General features: G+C 44.4%; 1 protein-coding gene across 1 annotated transcript; it reads right to left on the reverse strand.

Annotated features, from left to right (window-relative positions):
- Nucleotides 1-11,364: 11,364 nt before the first annotated feature.
- LOC119174201 (uncharacterized) lies at nucleotides 11,365-17,765 on the reverse strand. Its single transcript, XM_037425026.2, has 8 exons — nucleotides 17,444-17,765; nucleotides 16,647-16,759; nucleotides 16,338-16,560; nucleotides 15,151-15,335; nucleotides 14,565-14,703; nucleotides 14,421-14,495; nucleotides 11,668-11,788; nucleotides 11,365-11,468 (listed from the first exon to the last, which is right to left on the reverse strand). Exons 1-8 carry the CDS (start codon nucleotides 17,619-17,621, stop codon nucleotides 11,453-11,455), a joined length of 1,050 nt encoding a protein of 349 aa, XP_037280923.2. The 5' UTR covers nucleotides 17,622-17,765; the 3' UTR covers nucleotides 11,365-11,452.
- Between the last annotated feature and the right edge of the window lie 91 nt (nucleotides 17,766-17,856).

Here is a 17,856-nt window from a genome sequence, read left to right on the forward strand (position 1 = left end):
AAAATGCAATTTCACTACATCAAAAACATGACGCCTAATAAGCGAGAAAACATGCGAAAAAACGCAGGTGGCGAAGCCACCTAGAGATGCCCAAAACTGCTTGTCGGCCTAGTTGGAATGAATTCACCTTTAGCCACTGTGCGCGAGACAAACAAGAACGAAGAAAGGAGATTAACAAATGAGCGCAAGGGATTTAGATTCCCATACCAAACACGTCAGAAATTTTGAAGATGTCTACTGGGTCTGATGATGCTTCCAATTCATAAAAATGAAATAAATACGCTGTAATCTGTGGGTGCCATAGACTTAGCATACGAAGTTTCAGAAAACTTCATTGAGCCAATGCCGCAAAAATACTGAAAATACATTTTTGCGATATTATACTTCATGCGTGCGGATTTTTGCACAATATTTAAGTATGAAACTGCAACCTCTAATTTCTCTGTTAATAATGATCACTGCTGAAAAATACATGAGATTCCTCACGCCAACTTTGGTAATTTTTGAGGTCATTAGAGAGCCATTAAATTCGCTGGGTACGTTCCTTTGCACATGTCGGTAACTTATGCCAAAAAACAGGCTTGATGTGCTGATTCATTGAAAATGAACATTGAAAATCACCTCAAAACACTCAGCTGGCTTGCCAAAATTATTGGCAACAATGTGTGTGTGACATCATGTTTGGGATGTCAACAGAAGTGACGCAGCAGATGGCATCACTACAGCGTTTATTGTGCTGGCCACAAGGCAACGGCGGGGGTGTTTGGCACAGAAAAGCTTCCTTCCTTTATTCGTGGTGTTCTGCCAGTGCTTCGCTGGTCTGGCTTTCACAGTTTTCATACTCCGTGCCAATAAGACCAGTATACGCCTTCCTGTTCTTACCAAATAGTACAACATTGATTGATTGATTTGTGAGGTTTAATGTCCCAAAACCACGACATGATAATGAGAGACGCCGTAGTGCAGGGCTCTGGAAAGTGTGACCACCTGTGGTTCTTTAACGTGCACCCAAATTTGAGCACACAGGCCTACAACACTTCCGCCTCCATCGGAAATGCAGCCGCCACAACTAAGATGCGATCCTGCGAGCTGCGATTCAGCAGCCGAGTACCTTAGCCACAAGACCACGGCGGCGGGGCCAAATAGTACATCATGCGTAGACAGTGCACTCAATTGGGTTTCGGTTTCAGTATTGTGCTTTTCTGCTTATTAAAAATTTTTTTGAATTTCTTGAGCATTTCAGCTATTGGGCTCATGACAAGAGTATCTCAGGAAGATAGAAACACCATTACTTTGACATGGCAAAAAAATCGCCGGAGTAGGCTTTTGGGGGTGACGCTTCCCACTATTCTTTGTTCGCACTATGAGATAGTAGAACTCTACCACCGCAAATTGTCTGTGGTTGTTGAAATGACGATCTTTTTCCGGGTTTAATTATATTTGTGTTCTTGATAATATGTAGTGAACCCTTTTTGCTGTACTGCCTTATGCCAAAGCAGGTACTTAATAAGTAAATAAACACAATGAGGTGGGCATATAACTACAGTCTCTTAATCAAAAAATTGTCTGGAAGTATTTTTAATTTGTAATCATCCCATATGTGCTATAAAATGCAATGCTGAGGAACAATACATCTCAGTTGCCTACTGCCTGCCAGGCATGAATAAATGGCATCTCTTTCTAAAAATATTGGGTATGTCATTTTAAGATCATACACTGTGAGAATCTCAACTTTCTGGTTGTAGGCAAAGTTTTACTATTATACAACTGTTTGAGACGCCATAACATAATGTCACTCATTAACATGGTAGCTTACCTCAGTGCATTGACTTGTAGGAAAAGAAATGTCTGCTGGTGTTTCATGTAAACTTTGTCTATTGCGTGTGAACTTTGTATAAATGATAGTCGGGCTCATTGCCCCAATTAGTATCTTCTTTAAAAGAACGCTTGAAGGGGGGACCTTTGTGATGATGTGTGCAATTGGTGTGGGAACTGTAATTAAAAAGGCTGCTAACATGACATCAGGTACGTGTGGTATGCAAAGAGAGCTCATCCATTGAGCACTCCCTACAAGTATAAATGAAGAAATCGAGAAATTGGAGGTGGAGAAGGACACATGGCAGGAAGAAGATGGCTCCCAGAGAGCAAAAGCAGTGGTCTGCCCAGTTGCAAGCTTTCATCCGAATGCACATTCCTTGTCAAGATTCTCCTCATAGTCTGGAATCAGTGCTACAACATGCAAACCATGTCCCCAGGACAAAGAATGAGGTACGTGTGAGCTTTGGCTCGTAAACGTCAATAGGGCATCTGGCCATTGCCCTTCACCGTCCTGTGTCGTCTACTGACATCACCATTGCAGTGTTATAGTGTGTCCGGCACTGTTGTCACCCACTGGTGAACTTGTGCCCTATGACGACTGTGCCTTTACATACGGAATGTTAAAAGACTGCTGTAACATCCCTGCTCAAGTTGAGCTTCATAGCTGTGTGTAGGCTTTTTCCTCTTTGTTATGACTGCCTTGTACTATCTTTCACTGTGCTATCTTTTGTGCTCTGTAAACATATTGCTACTTAGCTGACATATCAGCAGTCAGAAGACAACGACGAACAATATATTTGTAATAATATATATTCGTAACAATATTATATTTGTTCTGATTGTGAATGAATGGCGCCATTTCTTCTCATGTCTATTACATCATCACTCTATCGTTCAATTATGAGATGAGTCTTAGCAGTTTGACACTCGCACGGTTTTTACCTGTGTTCATTCTGGCTGAAAATTTGGGTTTGTGTGATGTCACAAAGTTGCGTTCATTGTTACATATTGTTATAGTGATGAAGGCGTTTAAGAATATATTTACACTTGAAGGCAGGCGTACAAGATGGGGCCTGGTCTCTGCGGGATATCAATAAACATTGTCTTCTTTTCTACCGTGTCCATCTCTGGTGCCTCATAGCAAGATAATTTCATTCATTGTAAGTGAAAACTCAACTTTGTCGACACAATACTGCATCCAGCAGTATGTCATCTGTCTTCCTCTCCTTGACCTTGTAGACGTTTCGAACGCTCCTCGGGTTTCAGCCATCTACTTGGACGAGAACTCTGGCCTGGGACAAGGCACTGTGCAGCCGCGCCAAGCGAATGCCTAGTGCAGGTAAGGATTGTAGCAAATCGGGCATCTTGAACGGTTTGTAAAGCAAGAAATGCAGACAGAATAGACACAAGCTTAAATGGTTTGTAGCAAAAGGAATAAAGAAACAGCCACAGCACAACACGCGTGATGGCGTATCGGCATTCGTTTCTATTCTGCGTATTTTTTGCTACAAACCGTCCCAGAGAGAAAATTACCAGCGCGTAGCAAAACATAACCTATGGCATCAGCGAATTACCTCTTAGCAATGGGTACCTCCCCGCAGTCTTAGGCGTGAGAATAGAAGAGGCAATAGATCGATTACACCAGTAAGTGATGTTTTGCTTTTATAAGGCACTTGTGCTGCTATATCCAGATGCAAAGTGTCTTATGGTCAAACTCAATCTGGTGTGCAGTGTTACTACCCTTACAGCGCATAAGCGCCTCCTCTCGCTTAGTAACGCCGACGCAGGCAGTACTGCCCGCCAGCGCTCACTCATCTTCTATGCTCCCCCCTTTTCTTAAAGTCCTCGCTCTATTCTTTGACCTTCTATGCTCCCCCCTTTTCTTAAAGTTCCTGAATATTTTTAGGAAAGTACCGCAATCCTTTTTAACCGAGCCGCCACACCGCACACCCTCCTCTCTCGGGCCACCACGAGCATTGCGCGTGTTATCAGCGTGACATTACCTTCTTGATACGACACTAGTACGAACCGAGTTATAGGGCCGGCACCCGCACAGTGGTTGTTCGGGAGAGGATATATACATAAGGTTTTGAACACTTGGGAGAGGAAGGTTGGACACTTCAGAGAAGATAGTGAGGAGAGTGTCGGTACTTTCTATATAATAAGCACGGAGGAAGGAAACCTTTCCTTCCTCCTGGATGGATGGATAGATGGATGAATCTGGCTGTACCCCTTAGATCGGGCGGCGGCTAACGCCACCTAGCCATAATACTTTGTGAACTATATACTAAGTTTATCTCTTTTTTTTCCTTAAATTTTGAAGTTGACGACTGGTACTTTGCAGTGAAGGGTTTATTCAGTCGTGCCTTAACTTCAGTCACCAATAAGATAATCTTCTTCTAGTTAATTGTACCCGCTTAAAGTCTATTTTGCCCTTCCTGTCCCGAAATCCCAGTGCTTTGAAAAACTCTGCGCCATCATTCTGAACTATAGGGTGAAGCCCTTTACAGAATATTATCAAGTGTTCGGCACTTTCCTCTTCCTCTCCACACGCACTGCATACCGTGTCTACCCCTTGTATTTGGCCCGATATATCTCTGTTCGCAATACTCCCGTCCTGGCCTCAAACAGTAGAGAACTACCCCGAGTATTATCATAGATCCTTTCCTTGGCTATTTCCTGCTTAAAAGTTCGATAGATCTCTAGTGCGGACTTCTTAATCATGCCAATTCTCCACATATCGGTCTCAGCTTCCTTAACCTTCTTCTTAACCGATAATTCTTTTTGGTTTGGCCCCCTGCTGTTTTCCAAGTATTTATCAGTCAATTTTCTGGTTCGCTTCCGCCATTTTGTATCGACATTCTTCATGTACAAGTAGCTGAATACTTTCCTTGCCCAACGCTTCTCCCCCATTTCTCTCAATCGCTTCTCAAATTTTATCTTGCTGCTAGCTTCCCTGCCCTCAAATGATGTCCATCCCATATCACCTTGTACTTCCTGATTTGGTGTTTTCCCGTGAGATCCTAAGGCAAGCCTACCTATTCCACGTTGCTTAATTTCTAATCTTGCTTGAACTTCTGATCTCGTGCACAAGACCGCATTGCCGAACGTCAGACCAGGAACCATGACCCCTTTCCATATTCCTCTCACAACATCATACCTATTGTAATTCCACAGAGCCCTATTTTTTATCACTGCTGCATTCCTGTTACCTTTAGTCGTCACGTATATTTTGTGTTTCCTTAGATACTCGGTTCCATTGCTTATCCATGTATACGCTCAGATATTTGTATTTATCTGTTGTCTCTAGCGTGACTTCCTGTATCCTAAGCTCACAACCTTCAGTATCATTAGAAATCATGACTGCTGATTTTTTCTTACTGAATCTGAAATCTAACCTATCTCCCTCATTACCGCAGATGTCCATCAATCTCTGCAAATCTTCCTTGTTGTCGGCCATTAGCACTATATCATCTGCGTACATTAATGCTGGTAGTGCCTGATCAATGAGTTTTCGTCGTTAAACGAAAGAGAGGTTGAAGCTAAGTCCACTTCCCTTTAATTTGGCCTCTAATCTTTGTAGGTATGTCATGAATAACAAGGTTGACAAAGGATACCCCTGTTTAAGCCCCCGTTTCACCTCTGTGAGCTTGGATACCTGTTTTTCCCACTTTATAACCGCCTTGTTACTTTTATAGATCTCCTTTAAAAGATTAGTGACTCCATCTTCCACACCTAGTGTGTCCAGTATTCCCCACAAGTCCTCTTGAACCACGCTATCGTACGCTCCCTTGATATCCAAAAATGCTAGCCACAAGGGCCTGAGTTCCTTTTCTGCTATTTCGATGCACTGCGTCAGTGAGAACAGATTGTCTTCCAGCTTCCTGTGTTTCCGAAACCCATTCTGCAGTTCCCCAAGCACCCCCTCATCCTCTATCCATGCCTGCAGTCTTTCCTTTATAATCTGTATCGCCAGCCTGTAGACCTTTGATGTCACTGTTATAGGACGGTTACTTGTTTATGTCAGCTTTGTCCCCCTTTCCTTAATAGATCATGCTCATCCTGCTAAGTTTCCATTCATCGGGGACTTTACCATCGATTATTGTTCTGCTCACTACCTCTCTCAAAGTCTGTTTAGACTTCGGACCCAATGTCTTTATCTTTTTCCTTCTACCTTTTCATACTTTTTTCCTTTACGTTTCTTGCCTAGCAGCGCCGACAGCGTCAGCTAGTCAACGCTCGCTACCCCCTCTCTTTGCTCTATAGGCAACTCTAGGCATTCCTCCCAGCGGCATTTACACCCACATTGCGCATGCGCGTCCCCGTCCCTCTCACCTCGTAACGCCAACGCAGGCAGCGGCTGCTAGCAAAATAACCCTTGCTCTCACTTCTTTGGGCAGCCCTCCTAGCAACGTTTGCATTCCCATTGCGCATGTGCGTCCCCTCCCCTCTTACCGCTTTTGCAGGTAGCGTCTGATAGCGAGTTTCTTGATTAAAAAAAAAAAACGACTGCTCGCACGTCCCCAACAGTTGACTGGCCAGCACCGCTCTGGATCATCTTGAACTCCAAGGTAGCGCCGGTGGGAGATTTCTCCTATGCGTTGATGAACAATCGAAATTTGCAGCGTGTGCGTTAATTAAAAGTGGAAAGCGAATATCCGTGACCAGTTGGAGTCTTACAGCTGCCGAGGCCATCTCATTGCCCATTAGCAGCGACTGGCTTGTCCCAGTAAAAAACACCTGTCCACTGCGTGCTTTGCGCCTCCCAGGTTCTCTCTGCGCAACGACGCTGACGCCGCGACGAAAGCCAGCGTCAATCCTGCAGCCAGTGTAGGCTTTATCGCCCGCTTCTCCGCATCCACACAGGGCTCTCTTTAGCGGGGGATGGTGTAATTCTTTTTTTATATGACGTGTCGCACAGAGGCTACGTTTGGAAAGCTTTCGTCCGAGGCTACGTGTGGCAGAGGCTACGTGTGGAAAGCTTTGGCAAGCTGCGTCAGAAGATCCGTGGGAGCGATGAACAGTTACCCCCATATTTTCAAGTGCTCCGAGATGGCGAACGCACGCAATTTCGAAGGTCATGCTTTTTCTCGATTACACGCTCGGCGTGCGAATGGGAGTTTTTCACAAAGTTGCTGAGAAACTATGCGGTGCGCCTCCAACTCATTTCGAACGCTACGCCCAGAGAAAAATGCTGCATTCTCTAGTGTGCGTTGGCAATCACATGACGCTTTTGTTTTTGTTATTTTTGATGCCCAGATGGTGGCGCCCGCGATACGCCATGTGAATCGGTGTTCTTCAAATTTCCTTCCTCCATAGTGTTCGCTGGATGTACTCCATGGTGTACTCTATGGGGTCCATGGTGCAGCTCAAGGAGGTTAAAATAAATCTTGCGTGGTACAGCTTCGCAGTATATTTTAACTCTATGCAGGTATACTAACACGTGCAGAGTTTATGGCTACCAGAATGCATGTTGCAGTTTGTTTACGCCAATCCGCCCTGGGGAAGACGACGCGCGAATGCTCGCACAGTCAGTGTGTGCAGGTTTTTCGCGTCAGTCGTTATTCCTGTTCTAAAAAATCTAGCTTTTCATACTAAGTTTATGGCTAATGCTCAGGGCGGAAACTTCGTCTCATCACTACGCTGGCCTTTTGCTCTGCGTACGGCTGTACAAGAATCAATTGGCAGCCAAGACGATGTAAGCAGTGTTTCTGAACTTGCCGCGTGTATCGCTCAGTTAATTGGCTCAGTGAATCGCTGGGAAGAGACATGACGATAGTTATAGCGTGAGAAGAAAACTACGACAAAGAGACAAGAAGGACAATTGTCGTTTTGTCGTCATTCTTTTCTCGCGCTATAACTATCGTCATATGTCATACCAACTAGTCCAAACTACAGTGTACTAGAAGGCGAAGTGTGCCGTGTGCGGCGCGTTACAATGGAGGCGAGGGGACCCCCGCAGCGATGAAGCAGGTTGAGTACAACCTGGGAATTAAGCTAGGGGACGCTGTGATCCAGAGGAGCGTTTAGAGTTACTGTACACATAGAGTTTCCTAAATTACTTAAAATGTATATTAGGAAACTCTATGTCTGTATATGCTACCTATAGGTAGCATCATAAATGGTAGTGTATAGGTGTTGTAACTTTAGAGGAGCGCGTATGTCAACACATGTTGCGCTGTCAGTTCGGCTGTTAACGCGTGACCAGTTCCTCGTTACCGGTATTTCTCGCATTAAATAACTCTGCTCCTCGCCAGATTGTGCTTTACGTGAGCATCCTTCTTCCATGTACGTGAGGGAAGAAATTACGGTGTTGTGTGCGCTTGTCTACTGGAATAAGAAAACTATGGCTGGGAGACGGCGGGACAAGCGAGGACTTTTGCTTTGTGCCAAATTGTAACAGCGGCTACCACTCGTGTAAAGAGGCGCACTCCTTATTTTGAGTGCCGTTGAAGCTGACCGCCGGGAAGAATGGTCGCGGAACATCGAGAGAGGTGATCAAGCCCTCGACAAGAGCAGCGCTGTTTGTGAGTTTCGAAGCAAGGTTCATACCTAAGGTTATTGAGATCCCCAGACACATACCACTCTTATCAAAAGATGCCATTCCTACAATTTTCCCCGATTCTCCCAAGTACCTTCCAGAATCGCTGCCAAAAAAAAAAAAAAAACGGAAGGATCGCAATTAACCTTAGCGATCAGATTCTTCCCAAACCAAAGTGAAGATGTGAGAGCAACATGTTGTCAGAAGTTGAGTCGAACGACGTTGATCAAGGCAGTTCAGTCGACAATGTTTCTGAACAGAAATGCCAAAGAATGTCGAATGATGTTGGCCGAGACGGTGTTGCTGATAAAGCTCGTGACCAAGAATTTCAAGGGCTGTAATTTTCAAAGCTCGCGATTACTAATGAGTGGTCGGAAATTTTCCTGCCGTGTGTTGGGGACTCATTTCTTTTTGCCGAGTTGGTAGCTGACGCTATAGCTGTTGAACATAGCAAGGTAGCATATAAAGAACTCATTCAGATTAGGAAGCAAGCTGCTGAAAGTTCTGCAACCGCCGAAGTTCTCCTAAGAGGAAAGAAGTGGTGCCAAGAACTCACGAGTAGAGGCAGATTTGCTGATTAACAATGTGAGCAAATTGACTTTGTGTCCCGGCGTGGGAATTAATGGAGCCTCTAGCTGGTAATGCCCATCGTGTAATGAAGTGTTCTCTTCGAAGAACTGCACGCTTGCAGTAAATGACTTCAGTGCGTGTATTCACTGCAAATATCAGAGTGTGACGAAGCAGGGAAAGCGAGAGCAGACGACGGAGTGGCCGATCGCTGGAAGGCGAGAAAAACGAAGGAGCTCGGGCTGCAGAGAAGATTAAGAAGGGCGCGCGCAGGCGAGACAGTTTTTTTTTTTTGGAACGCCGGCAGAACGGGCGGCAGGTTGTTGGAGAACCCGCATCTACGCGCGAGGTTCGCATACACAGGGCGCCTGTCTTCGGGACAGCGAGCGCCTCACGGTCCTCGCCTGGCAAGACCTGGGACGCGGCCTGCTGCTCTCGGAGAACCCGCACCTACGCGCGAGGTTCCAGATTGTCCACCGCCGTCGAGACGAGCGTCGCAAGGTCCTGGCCTGGCGCGGACGAGCCCTATCTGGCTACCGGCTACCGAGCGACGGTTCGTTCACTCGGCCCTTAACCCCTGCTGCTGCTACGTCGTTTCCACACCGGACATCTACCCGACGACGATTACGTCATCACAGGGACTCTGCCAGCCCCACAGCCTCCTGGTCCCCAGCACCGCCACGTGAGACAATTGACTAGCAGTGTACGCTGCCGCTTTATGTATTTCGTGTGTGTATGCTGTCAAATACAATTGTAGTGTGGTTTGTTAACGTCAGATACCGTCTCCTCCATCCGCAACGCGTCACACGCTCTGCGGCGCGACGAACCTCACCACTAACTTCACATCTGGCGTCCGCGAGACAGGACTGCTCTTATCCTATAAAAGAGCAGCGCGTCGCTTATGCGGGTCTGACGGTTGACGATGGAGACGGACAAGCTCACAGCAATTGGAAAGGAACTGGGGTTGAGCGGTCCAGGGCTAAAGCAGTGGATCGATGAAGAGCGCGTACGTGAACGAGAAGCGCGGGAAGTACGTTTAGCCGAACGCAATGCAGCAAAAGAAGCTGATGCCGAGGCACTGGCGAGGCTACAAGCAGAAAAGGAGGTTCTCGAACTAAGGTTGAAGCTCCGAGAGTTAGATGCGACAACGGGTAGCGTGACTACAGGTCAATCAGTAGAGGGTCCGCACATGGGTTCTCCTCAAAGCTACGAAAGTCCGCACAAACTCATACCGCCCTTCAACGAAGTTCGCGACGAGCTGGACGCGTACATCCAGCGCTTTGAACGCGTCGCCAGGAGCCAGGATTGGCCGCAAGACAAGTGGGCCCTTTCACTGAGCCTTTGTTTGACCGGTGAAGCGCTAAGTGTTGTTGGCAGAATGGCACCTGACCATGCCATGGATTACGCAACGTTAAAGAAAACGTTGTTGCAGCGCTTCCGGTTTACAGAGGAGGGCTACCGCACTAAGTTTCGGTCGGCGAAGCCTGAGGACTGCGAAACGGGTCGACAGTTCGCTGGGCGATTACTAGGTTATTTCGACCATTGGCAAGAGATGGCCAAGACCGAACGGACGTACGAAGCTCTGCGAGACGTTATTGTTTCAGAGCAATTCATCACGCAGTGCCACGAGAAGTTGGCAATCTTCCTGCGGGAAAGGGATTGCCGAGGAATTGAAAAGCTGGTAGAAGCTACTGATCATTATATGGAGGCGCAGGGTTTCGTCAACCTTGGTAAAGGTAAGGACGACAAGGACCATAAAAAGCCACCAGATCGAGCGCAGGCCGCACTACGGAAAGAGGAAAAGGACAAACCACATTGTTTGCTTTGTGGAAAGCGCGGTCATAAGGCCTCAGATTGCTGGGCAAATACTAAAGGGCCAAGGACAAAACCAGCCTTCTGCGGAAAATGTAGACGTAGTGGGCATAGCAAAGAGGACTGCCCTAACAAGGAAAGCGGTAAAGCCTCTTGCCTGAAAGAGCAAGCAGAAGGTCCGAAAGCATCAAACCAGGAGACACAGGCTTCCCGGCAAGGTACTGATTGCTCGAAACGTACGAGAATCAAGTGGGACCCAGTTAAAAAAAGCAATTGAAACCAATTGGAAAATTTCCACCTGGTCCAATTGGTTCCAATTGTGAATTAGTACACAATTGAGCCAATTGGACCAATTGGTTTTACACCAATTGGTTTTACACCAATTGGTATAGAACCAATTGGTCCAATTGGTTGTGCACCAATTGGCCCAACACCAATTGGACCAATTGTGTATAATTCACAAATGGAATCAATTGGTTTTATGCCAATTGGCTCAAATGGTATAGTATGGCATGACCAATTGGCATCTAACCAATTGGACCAATTGTTTATATGCCAATTGGCTCAAATGGTACAAGGACGTATTGATTAATGAATGCATGTAGACACCTTTGACAAAAATGCAAATATTGTAAAACAGAACATCTTTTATTTACAAACATAATATGCGGTATCTTGCCATGCAGGTCCAGCACTTTGCTACAGCCACATTGGTTAGTCACGCTGCACCCTGCAGAAACAATAAACAAACAGCATTTGCATGAAGGCTAGTTTCATTACAGTTAAAAAAAAAGTGGCTCACAATGAAAAGTGGAATTAAATGCACTTTAGGTTCAATACACATTGAAGTAGAGCCCCAACTTATCAAGCCAAAATTTGTTTACTACTGAAGTTAAAAAAATTGCAAAACAAAATTGCGGTTGGTGTACCTCTTTGCCATCTTGTCGATGTCTGCGATTTTCTCTCCAACATAATGGTTCATTCGCTTCATGAGCGTTTGGACCGCACTGTCTGGGAAACCTTGCTTTTCCAAGCGACGCTTGTAGCAGGCTGTTAAAAAAAGGCATTTAAACATATATAAGATACACAGGTATAATTATTAACATAAAGCTAAATGAATCCATTATAGAATAAAAAATACGCTTTGTTTTTAGGCAGCTGCACATGAAAATTTTAGGTAGCATCTTCAGTGGTGTCAAAATGGCATCTCATAGCAGAAAAGATATCAAAAGCACTCATTATTACTTCGGTAGCAAAGCATTTTGGATATAAATGACACAAAAACAATGCAGAATATAGAACTAATGAATCTATTCATGAAGTTATCGTGAGAAATTTTTTTAAAACAGATTTTAAATGTAATATCAGTTAACCATCTATGAAATTCACCATTATGTATTTTCGCCTCATAAACTGCATACATCATGAGTGATACTATTAAGAAATGTCCCAGAAGAATAGACCTCTACCAGGGTACATCACAGTGCGACGTCGCTAGCGCACGTGGAAGGTGTGGTTGGCGAAGCATTACCTCTGGTGCCTCAGTGCAGTACGGTCGTGCGATGTTTGGGGAAAGTTTTTTTCTTTACTTTCTTTTTTCAAAGCCTAACTTCATGTTACAATGGCGACATCAGCTGTAGTACATGTCAGTGAACATCTAGCTGTGTGGTAAACTGCGTGATGAAATATTTGCCACGCTGGCTGTTTATCTTGAAGAAGTGAACACACGTGGTGGCCTGTGCGAGGAAAAGCGGCATCGTCTTGGAAAATGTGCACTCTATTGTGGAGTGTAGTGTACGTTAAAAGGCATCAACAATATCGGTTCATCTTGACATCTGCAAAGGTGAACCTGAGAAGATTGTGTGTGGTACGTGCAGGGTGAATAACGATGTGGCTTGTTTGCAAAAACATAGGCGCTTGTTTTGGGCTGGTGGCAGCGACCGGTTGTCTACAGAACTTGATTCAAGATTTTAGTGAAGGTAAATATGCATTTGACACGGTCATCTGCGAGTCTGTACATCTCAGCATTTGCGCTCTGTGCAGGAAAAAAATTGCATGATCACCGGGCTGAAAGATACCACTGGTAAAGCTAAATATACGCTTCGCCCCAGCGAGTACACAAACCCAATAAAGGTATAACTCGTTTTATCAGAGGCCTCATATGACTTCATGTAAAAGGCAGAGATTCTTGTTTCACATATACTTAGTACCTTTACTGCTCGATATTCATGAAGTGAAGATGCACACTAGAAGTTTGTGTGTTAGGTCTTAAGGGAACAATGTAAGTATGCGAATACCTTGTATGCATCAGATGCAGTGATGTGACTGTGCAAAAGATAACGTATGTAATTAAGTTAAAGAGTTTAAAAATGCATAAATTTTCAGAGGGGTATGAGGAATGTAGCTGACAACTTTGCTTTAATTTTCACAAGGATTTGTTAACCTCAGCCGAACACACGACAAAGTGTTTTCTTGTTTGTTCTTGTTTCTTTTCCCATTCATCTTCGGTCAGAATTTTGCGGCACGAGTGAGAATTTTCTTCATAACCTCTCGCACAGCAGCTCAAAACCTTGCTGCAGCCAATGCTGTGCCTCGTTTAAAACTGCGATGCACATGTCGCAACGAAAATTGGGTACATTTAGGTCTATACCATTACAATATTTCTCAAAGCATCCGTCACCGTGAATACGTTTGCTTTTGAAGAGGAAAAATGTTTTTTTAATGGCTGCCATCTATGGCAGCCTACAACAATTCACCAAAATTTCAGCCTGACGAATGCAGACACATGCAGCCCTGCTAGTATGTAGAAAGATCCCGCTAGCGGAACTTTCTTGTCAACCAGCCCCAGCGCCGTAGGAAGGAATGGTGGGCACAGTGCTCATAGTGACGTCACATTATTTGCAAACAGGGAGAGGTATCTATAAAAACACCAGATCTGTGCGGAAGGCACAGCACAGTCACAGCGAAAGCTAGAAGAGCGACCTTTCAGAGCCTTTTCGAAACACTCATTGGTAACTAGTACAAGCACACTTGCTTGATACCCACTAGGTCATTATTAATAAATTTATTTGGGTAGTAGGCCAGCATTTGCTATGCTGTTTTTCGTCATTCTTCTGAGAAGCGTGGTATCCGCTAAACACTTGCAAGGAATTTTGTGCCAATTTATGCAGTGACTGACAACGATGAGGAATTATGCCTAAAATGGGTATGCGCCACAGTTAATAGCTCAACAAAAACAAGATTTTGTAATGGGTTGGAGCATTGGATGACCCACTTACTACGCTGTTCACATTGTGCGACAACTGCTTGTTCTTTCGCTGTTTTAAAACGCTTTATAAGTCGTATTAACGCAATTGCTTTCTCGACATCAAGCCTGCCTAAGGCAAGTTTGCCAACAAGTCCCAAGCTCCGGCGTGGCTCAGTGGCAGAATACTGGGCTGGCACCCAGTGGACCAGAGTTCGAGCCCCACTGTGTCATTAGTTTTTTTCGCTATGTTCGCGCAAGACCTGAGTTGTGATCTCACAACAGCTTTCGCTGTAATATATGTGCATAGTACTGGGTCTTGGTTGAACTTCAGCACTGTAAACTGTGCAAAGTGAGGTAACTTAGTTATTGGTGCTTCATTAGAACACCATTTATGAGCTCACACACTGACGAAATGGGATATATGTTGATACTCACTTCGCATGACAGACACCTTCCATGGTGTCAATGGATCCTTTCTCGGCCGATTTGGGAAACGAGGACAATGCTTGCCTGCAGAACATTATACATTAAGCAATTTTAAACACTGCATTACTGGCAGTTCAAAGTACTGGAAATTACCTTGCAATGATCGTCCTTGTAGCTGAGCTGGATCCCAGATTGTCACCAGCAGATCCTTAATGAACAAAGAATCTTTGTCCCGAGCCTGCACACGACGCCATGTTTCCAGCGGAATTCGCAGCCCTTGTCCAATGTCAACCTGCAGAAAATAAAAGCAGCAGTAACACATGAGTGCCATTCACAATGCTTAAATTTAATGTACCATATATAAAGGTTTTCAATTGAGCAGAACTATTCTGTGTGAAGTTCACAAATAAACGCATGTAATTGAACAACAGCTTCTTGCTTATCACATAAAACTAATGCATGCTTTCCTTCAAATTTCACGAAGAAACACTGCAGCTGAGTCATTGAAGCCTTAGTGGTTTACAGTGCACTAGGGCAATGATACACCATGGTTTGTGGGCTGTAACTGGAACATGAGGAAGTGAACGGATCACTTGCAAAGAAAAACATACACCTGTCAAAGAACTAGGCCAGGCTTATGAGCTGAGGATTTCAAGTGTAGTTACTATATGATTGCTGTCATTATGTAGGCACTAAGCACAGCTTTTTCTAAAATAAAACTGAGTCTCAAACATCTCACCAAGCTACCGCCTGATGCACCAGCTTGCGCCTTCAAGGGAGAATGTGGGCACTCTCTGGTGGGTGATGAAGGGGGGGATGGTGTGCTGCTAACTGCTGGAAGAGTGATGTCCATGCTGTGTGGCAGAGGGGTGCCAGGGCTGTGGGACTGAGCAGTAGGCTCTGCACTTTTGTATCTACTGGAGCCTACATGAAAATTGCACATCAGAAACTGAAGTGAACCAACTAACATTGGAACATGGTTATTCGCTTAGAAGGTACATTTGCTACATATAGATGGGGACGAAGGAAGGACACAAGACATAGCGCTAAACTACATCTGATTATTCATTTTTGATGGAACGACCTATATGTACCAAACATGCCAATAACAGCAGTCTTAGTCCAAGCACTAGCAAAGAATAAAGTAAGCAAACTACACTTACCTTGCACACTGCCTATGGCTTATCAATGTTCTGAAATTCTACCTCATTTCTTAAGAGCGTTGTGGAAGCAAAGCTTTCAGGACACTTGTCAGAAGTGTATGAAATTGATTGCAGGAAAGATGCTAAGGCGCATTGCCGGGCTAGTTGGTTGGGGTTCATCATTTATATGGGTATAGCGCACCACCACAAGGACATAAAAAGATCTGCTGTATCTTAACATGATCTTTTCCAGGTTTTACCGGTCTACTGTTATTGTATAAATAGCATGTGTGATCGCAAATGAAACAGTAGTTGCAAGTTAGTGCTAAGTGTGTGTCTCTGTGTCCTTGTGGTGGTGCGCTATACCCATATAATCGCAGGAAAGAAAATGGTGTGAGGACCCCTTCCACGACACCTAAGAATGGACATAGAATTTTTGAACGCTGATAAGCCATAGGCAGTGTGTAAAATGGTGTGTTGTTTTGTAAAACTTTTTTGATGATGCTTGGCCAAAGAGTGCTGTCATAGGCTATTTACGTCCATATAATTTTGCTCCATCAGAAATTAAGCATCAGTTGTAGTTCAGCACTATATGCCTCGTGAGTTCATTCTTCGTCCCCGTGTATATGCGCAGTAGAGTTTAATGATGCAATACCAACTAGCCCAACAAAGCATCCTCGTGAACTTAACTTGCTAAATCATTCTTACACTCTTGTTTACAGAATATTCCTTCTACCAAGAGTGTGTGCCACCACTTCATATATAATATACCAATTAGACTTGCCTTCTCTGATCTTGACTAGGAGCTCCTTTTGGAGATCTCTGTTCAGCCCTCGAAGCTCTACGAGTTCCTCGTTCTGAGCATCTATTTTTTTTTGCATTTCTGCAACTTTTTTTTGGAGCTCATTCAGCTCAGCCTCCTGTGAGGGTGAGACCTTCACAGCTTTTTTCTTTTTTTGTAGAATTTTTAAAAGCCGCTCCCTACTCTCGGAGGGCTTGTCTTGTTCCTAAAAAATAAAACATGAGCAATAAAATACTGGGCAATATTTTCTTTTATGCTTGGTCAAGCAATTACATATAGGGTGAACCATACCTTCGATGGTGCAACATTGCTGTCGCCATCGCTGGCTTGATCAGAATCTTCAATTAGGGGCCTCACCCGCACCCTTTTTCGGGACACAATTTCCTTCAAGTCTTGTTCCGACTCTGGAATACACAACATTCTATTACAGTACAAGTCGTAAGCTAGAAAAACGGTGTAACTGAAGACTACCATAAAAGCAACATGGCCCAAGAGAGCAATATGATTGTAGCAAGAAATGTTAACCTAGAAAAACGTATCTGTCTCAACAGATTGTGATACATACATATAAAGGTTAAAGCTCTTTACATAAGCAAATGACACAAGCTCACGTGTTTGAAAAGGCAAACTAAAAGATTGGTGAACCATCAAGAAATATATTCATGTGTGCACATAATTTCGCGTGTACATTCGAATTTAATATGGCTATATATCTGAATCAATTAAATGCTTGATGTCGTTTGATCACATAAATGACCACAGTGCACGCCATATTTACCTGGGTATATGACAAAGAGTGGGTGTACACGTGACATGTACGCAAATATAATTAGGAAGTTCTACAATTTGTGCGTTCAAAGAAACCTAGAGCGCCTAGCTCACTTACGTTTTTTCATGCATCTGCCTGTTCTAGCCCCCTACATTAAACGGGGCACGTAATTTTAATTTTGCCGAATTGCACGAACTTCGATGAAAATCGCCCTGCACTGACGTATACACGATCGATTTATCGCACGTCACATCGTTGCTGCGTGGAGCACGAAACAATCGAACTAATTCAATGCAGCCTTAAAAATGCACAAACTTACCTCCAACCCGCAAAATTCTTGCGCGGTAGTAGGCACATGTGCCGGTGGAATCGGTCCATTTGACCATAAAGAAGGCTGTCGAATAATCCTCATTCGGATTGAAATTTTTTATGTCTTCCACTGGCACGATTGCCAAATGTTTGTCGTCCTGGTATCGAACGTAAGCGTGAGTAATCATCGCTGCAACGTTCCGATTCCAACACCGCAGACAATCACGCACAACACACAGAACACACTACACACGTTCTCGAGCAGTACGATGCCACCATTACCACGTTTTTTTCCGAAAAGCTGCTGCAAGCTCATTGATGTTGATGCTAGTTAGGCCGTCCTGAAGTGACAAGGATGGCGCCCAGCTAGAACTAAAAAAGCAAAATAAGTTAGACACTGACACTGATGCTAAAATAAAATGT

Source organism: Rhipicephalus microplus, chromosome 3, assembly GCF_043290135.1.
Source record: "Rhipicephalus microplus isolate Deutch F79 chromosome 3, USDA_Rmic, whole genome shotgun sequence".
Lineage (NCBI taxonomy): Eukaryota > Metazoa > Arthropoda > Arachnida > Ixodida > Ixodidae > Rhipicephalus > Rhipicephalus microplus.

Coding starts and splice junctions, on each gene's coding strand:
- LOC119174201 (XM_037425026.2), bottom strand. CDS start 17,621: ATGATTACTCACGCTTACGTTCGATACCAGGACGACAAACATTTGGCA. Junction 16,561..16,646: donor GCAATGTTGCACCATCGAAG/GTATGGTTCACC, acceptor TTTATTTTTTAG/GAACAAGACAAGCCCTCCGA. Junction 14,704..15,150: donor GTGCATCAGGCGGTAGCTTG/GTGAGATGTTTG, acceptor TATTTTCTGCAG/GTTGACATTGGACAAGGGCT.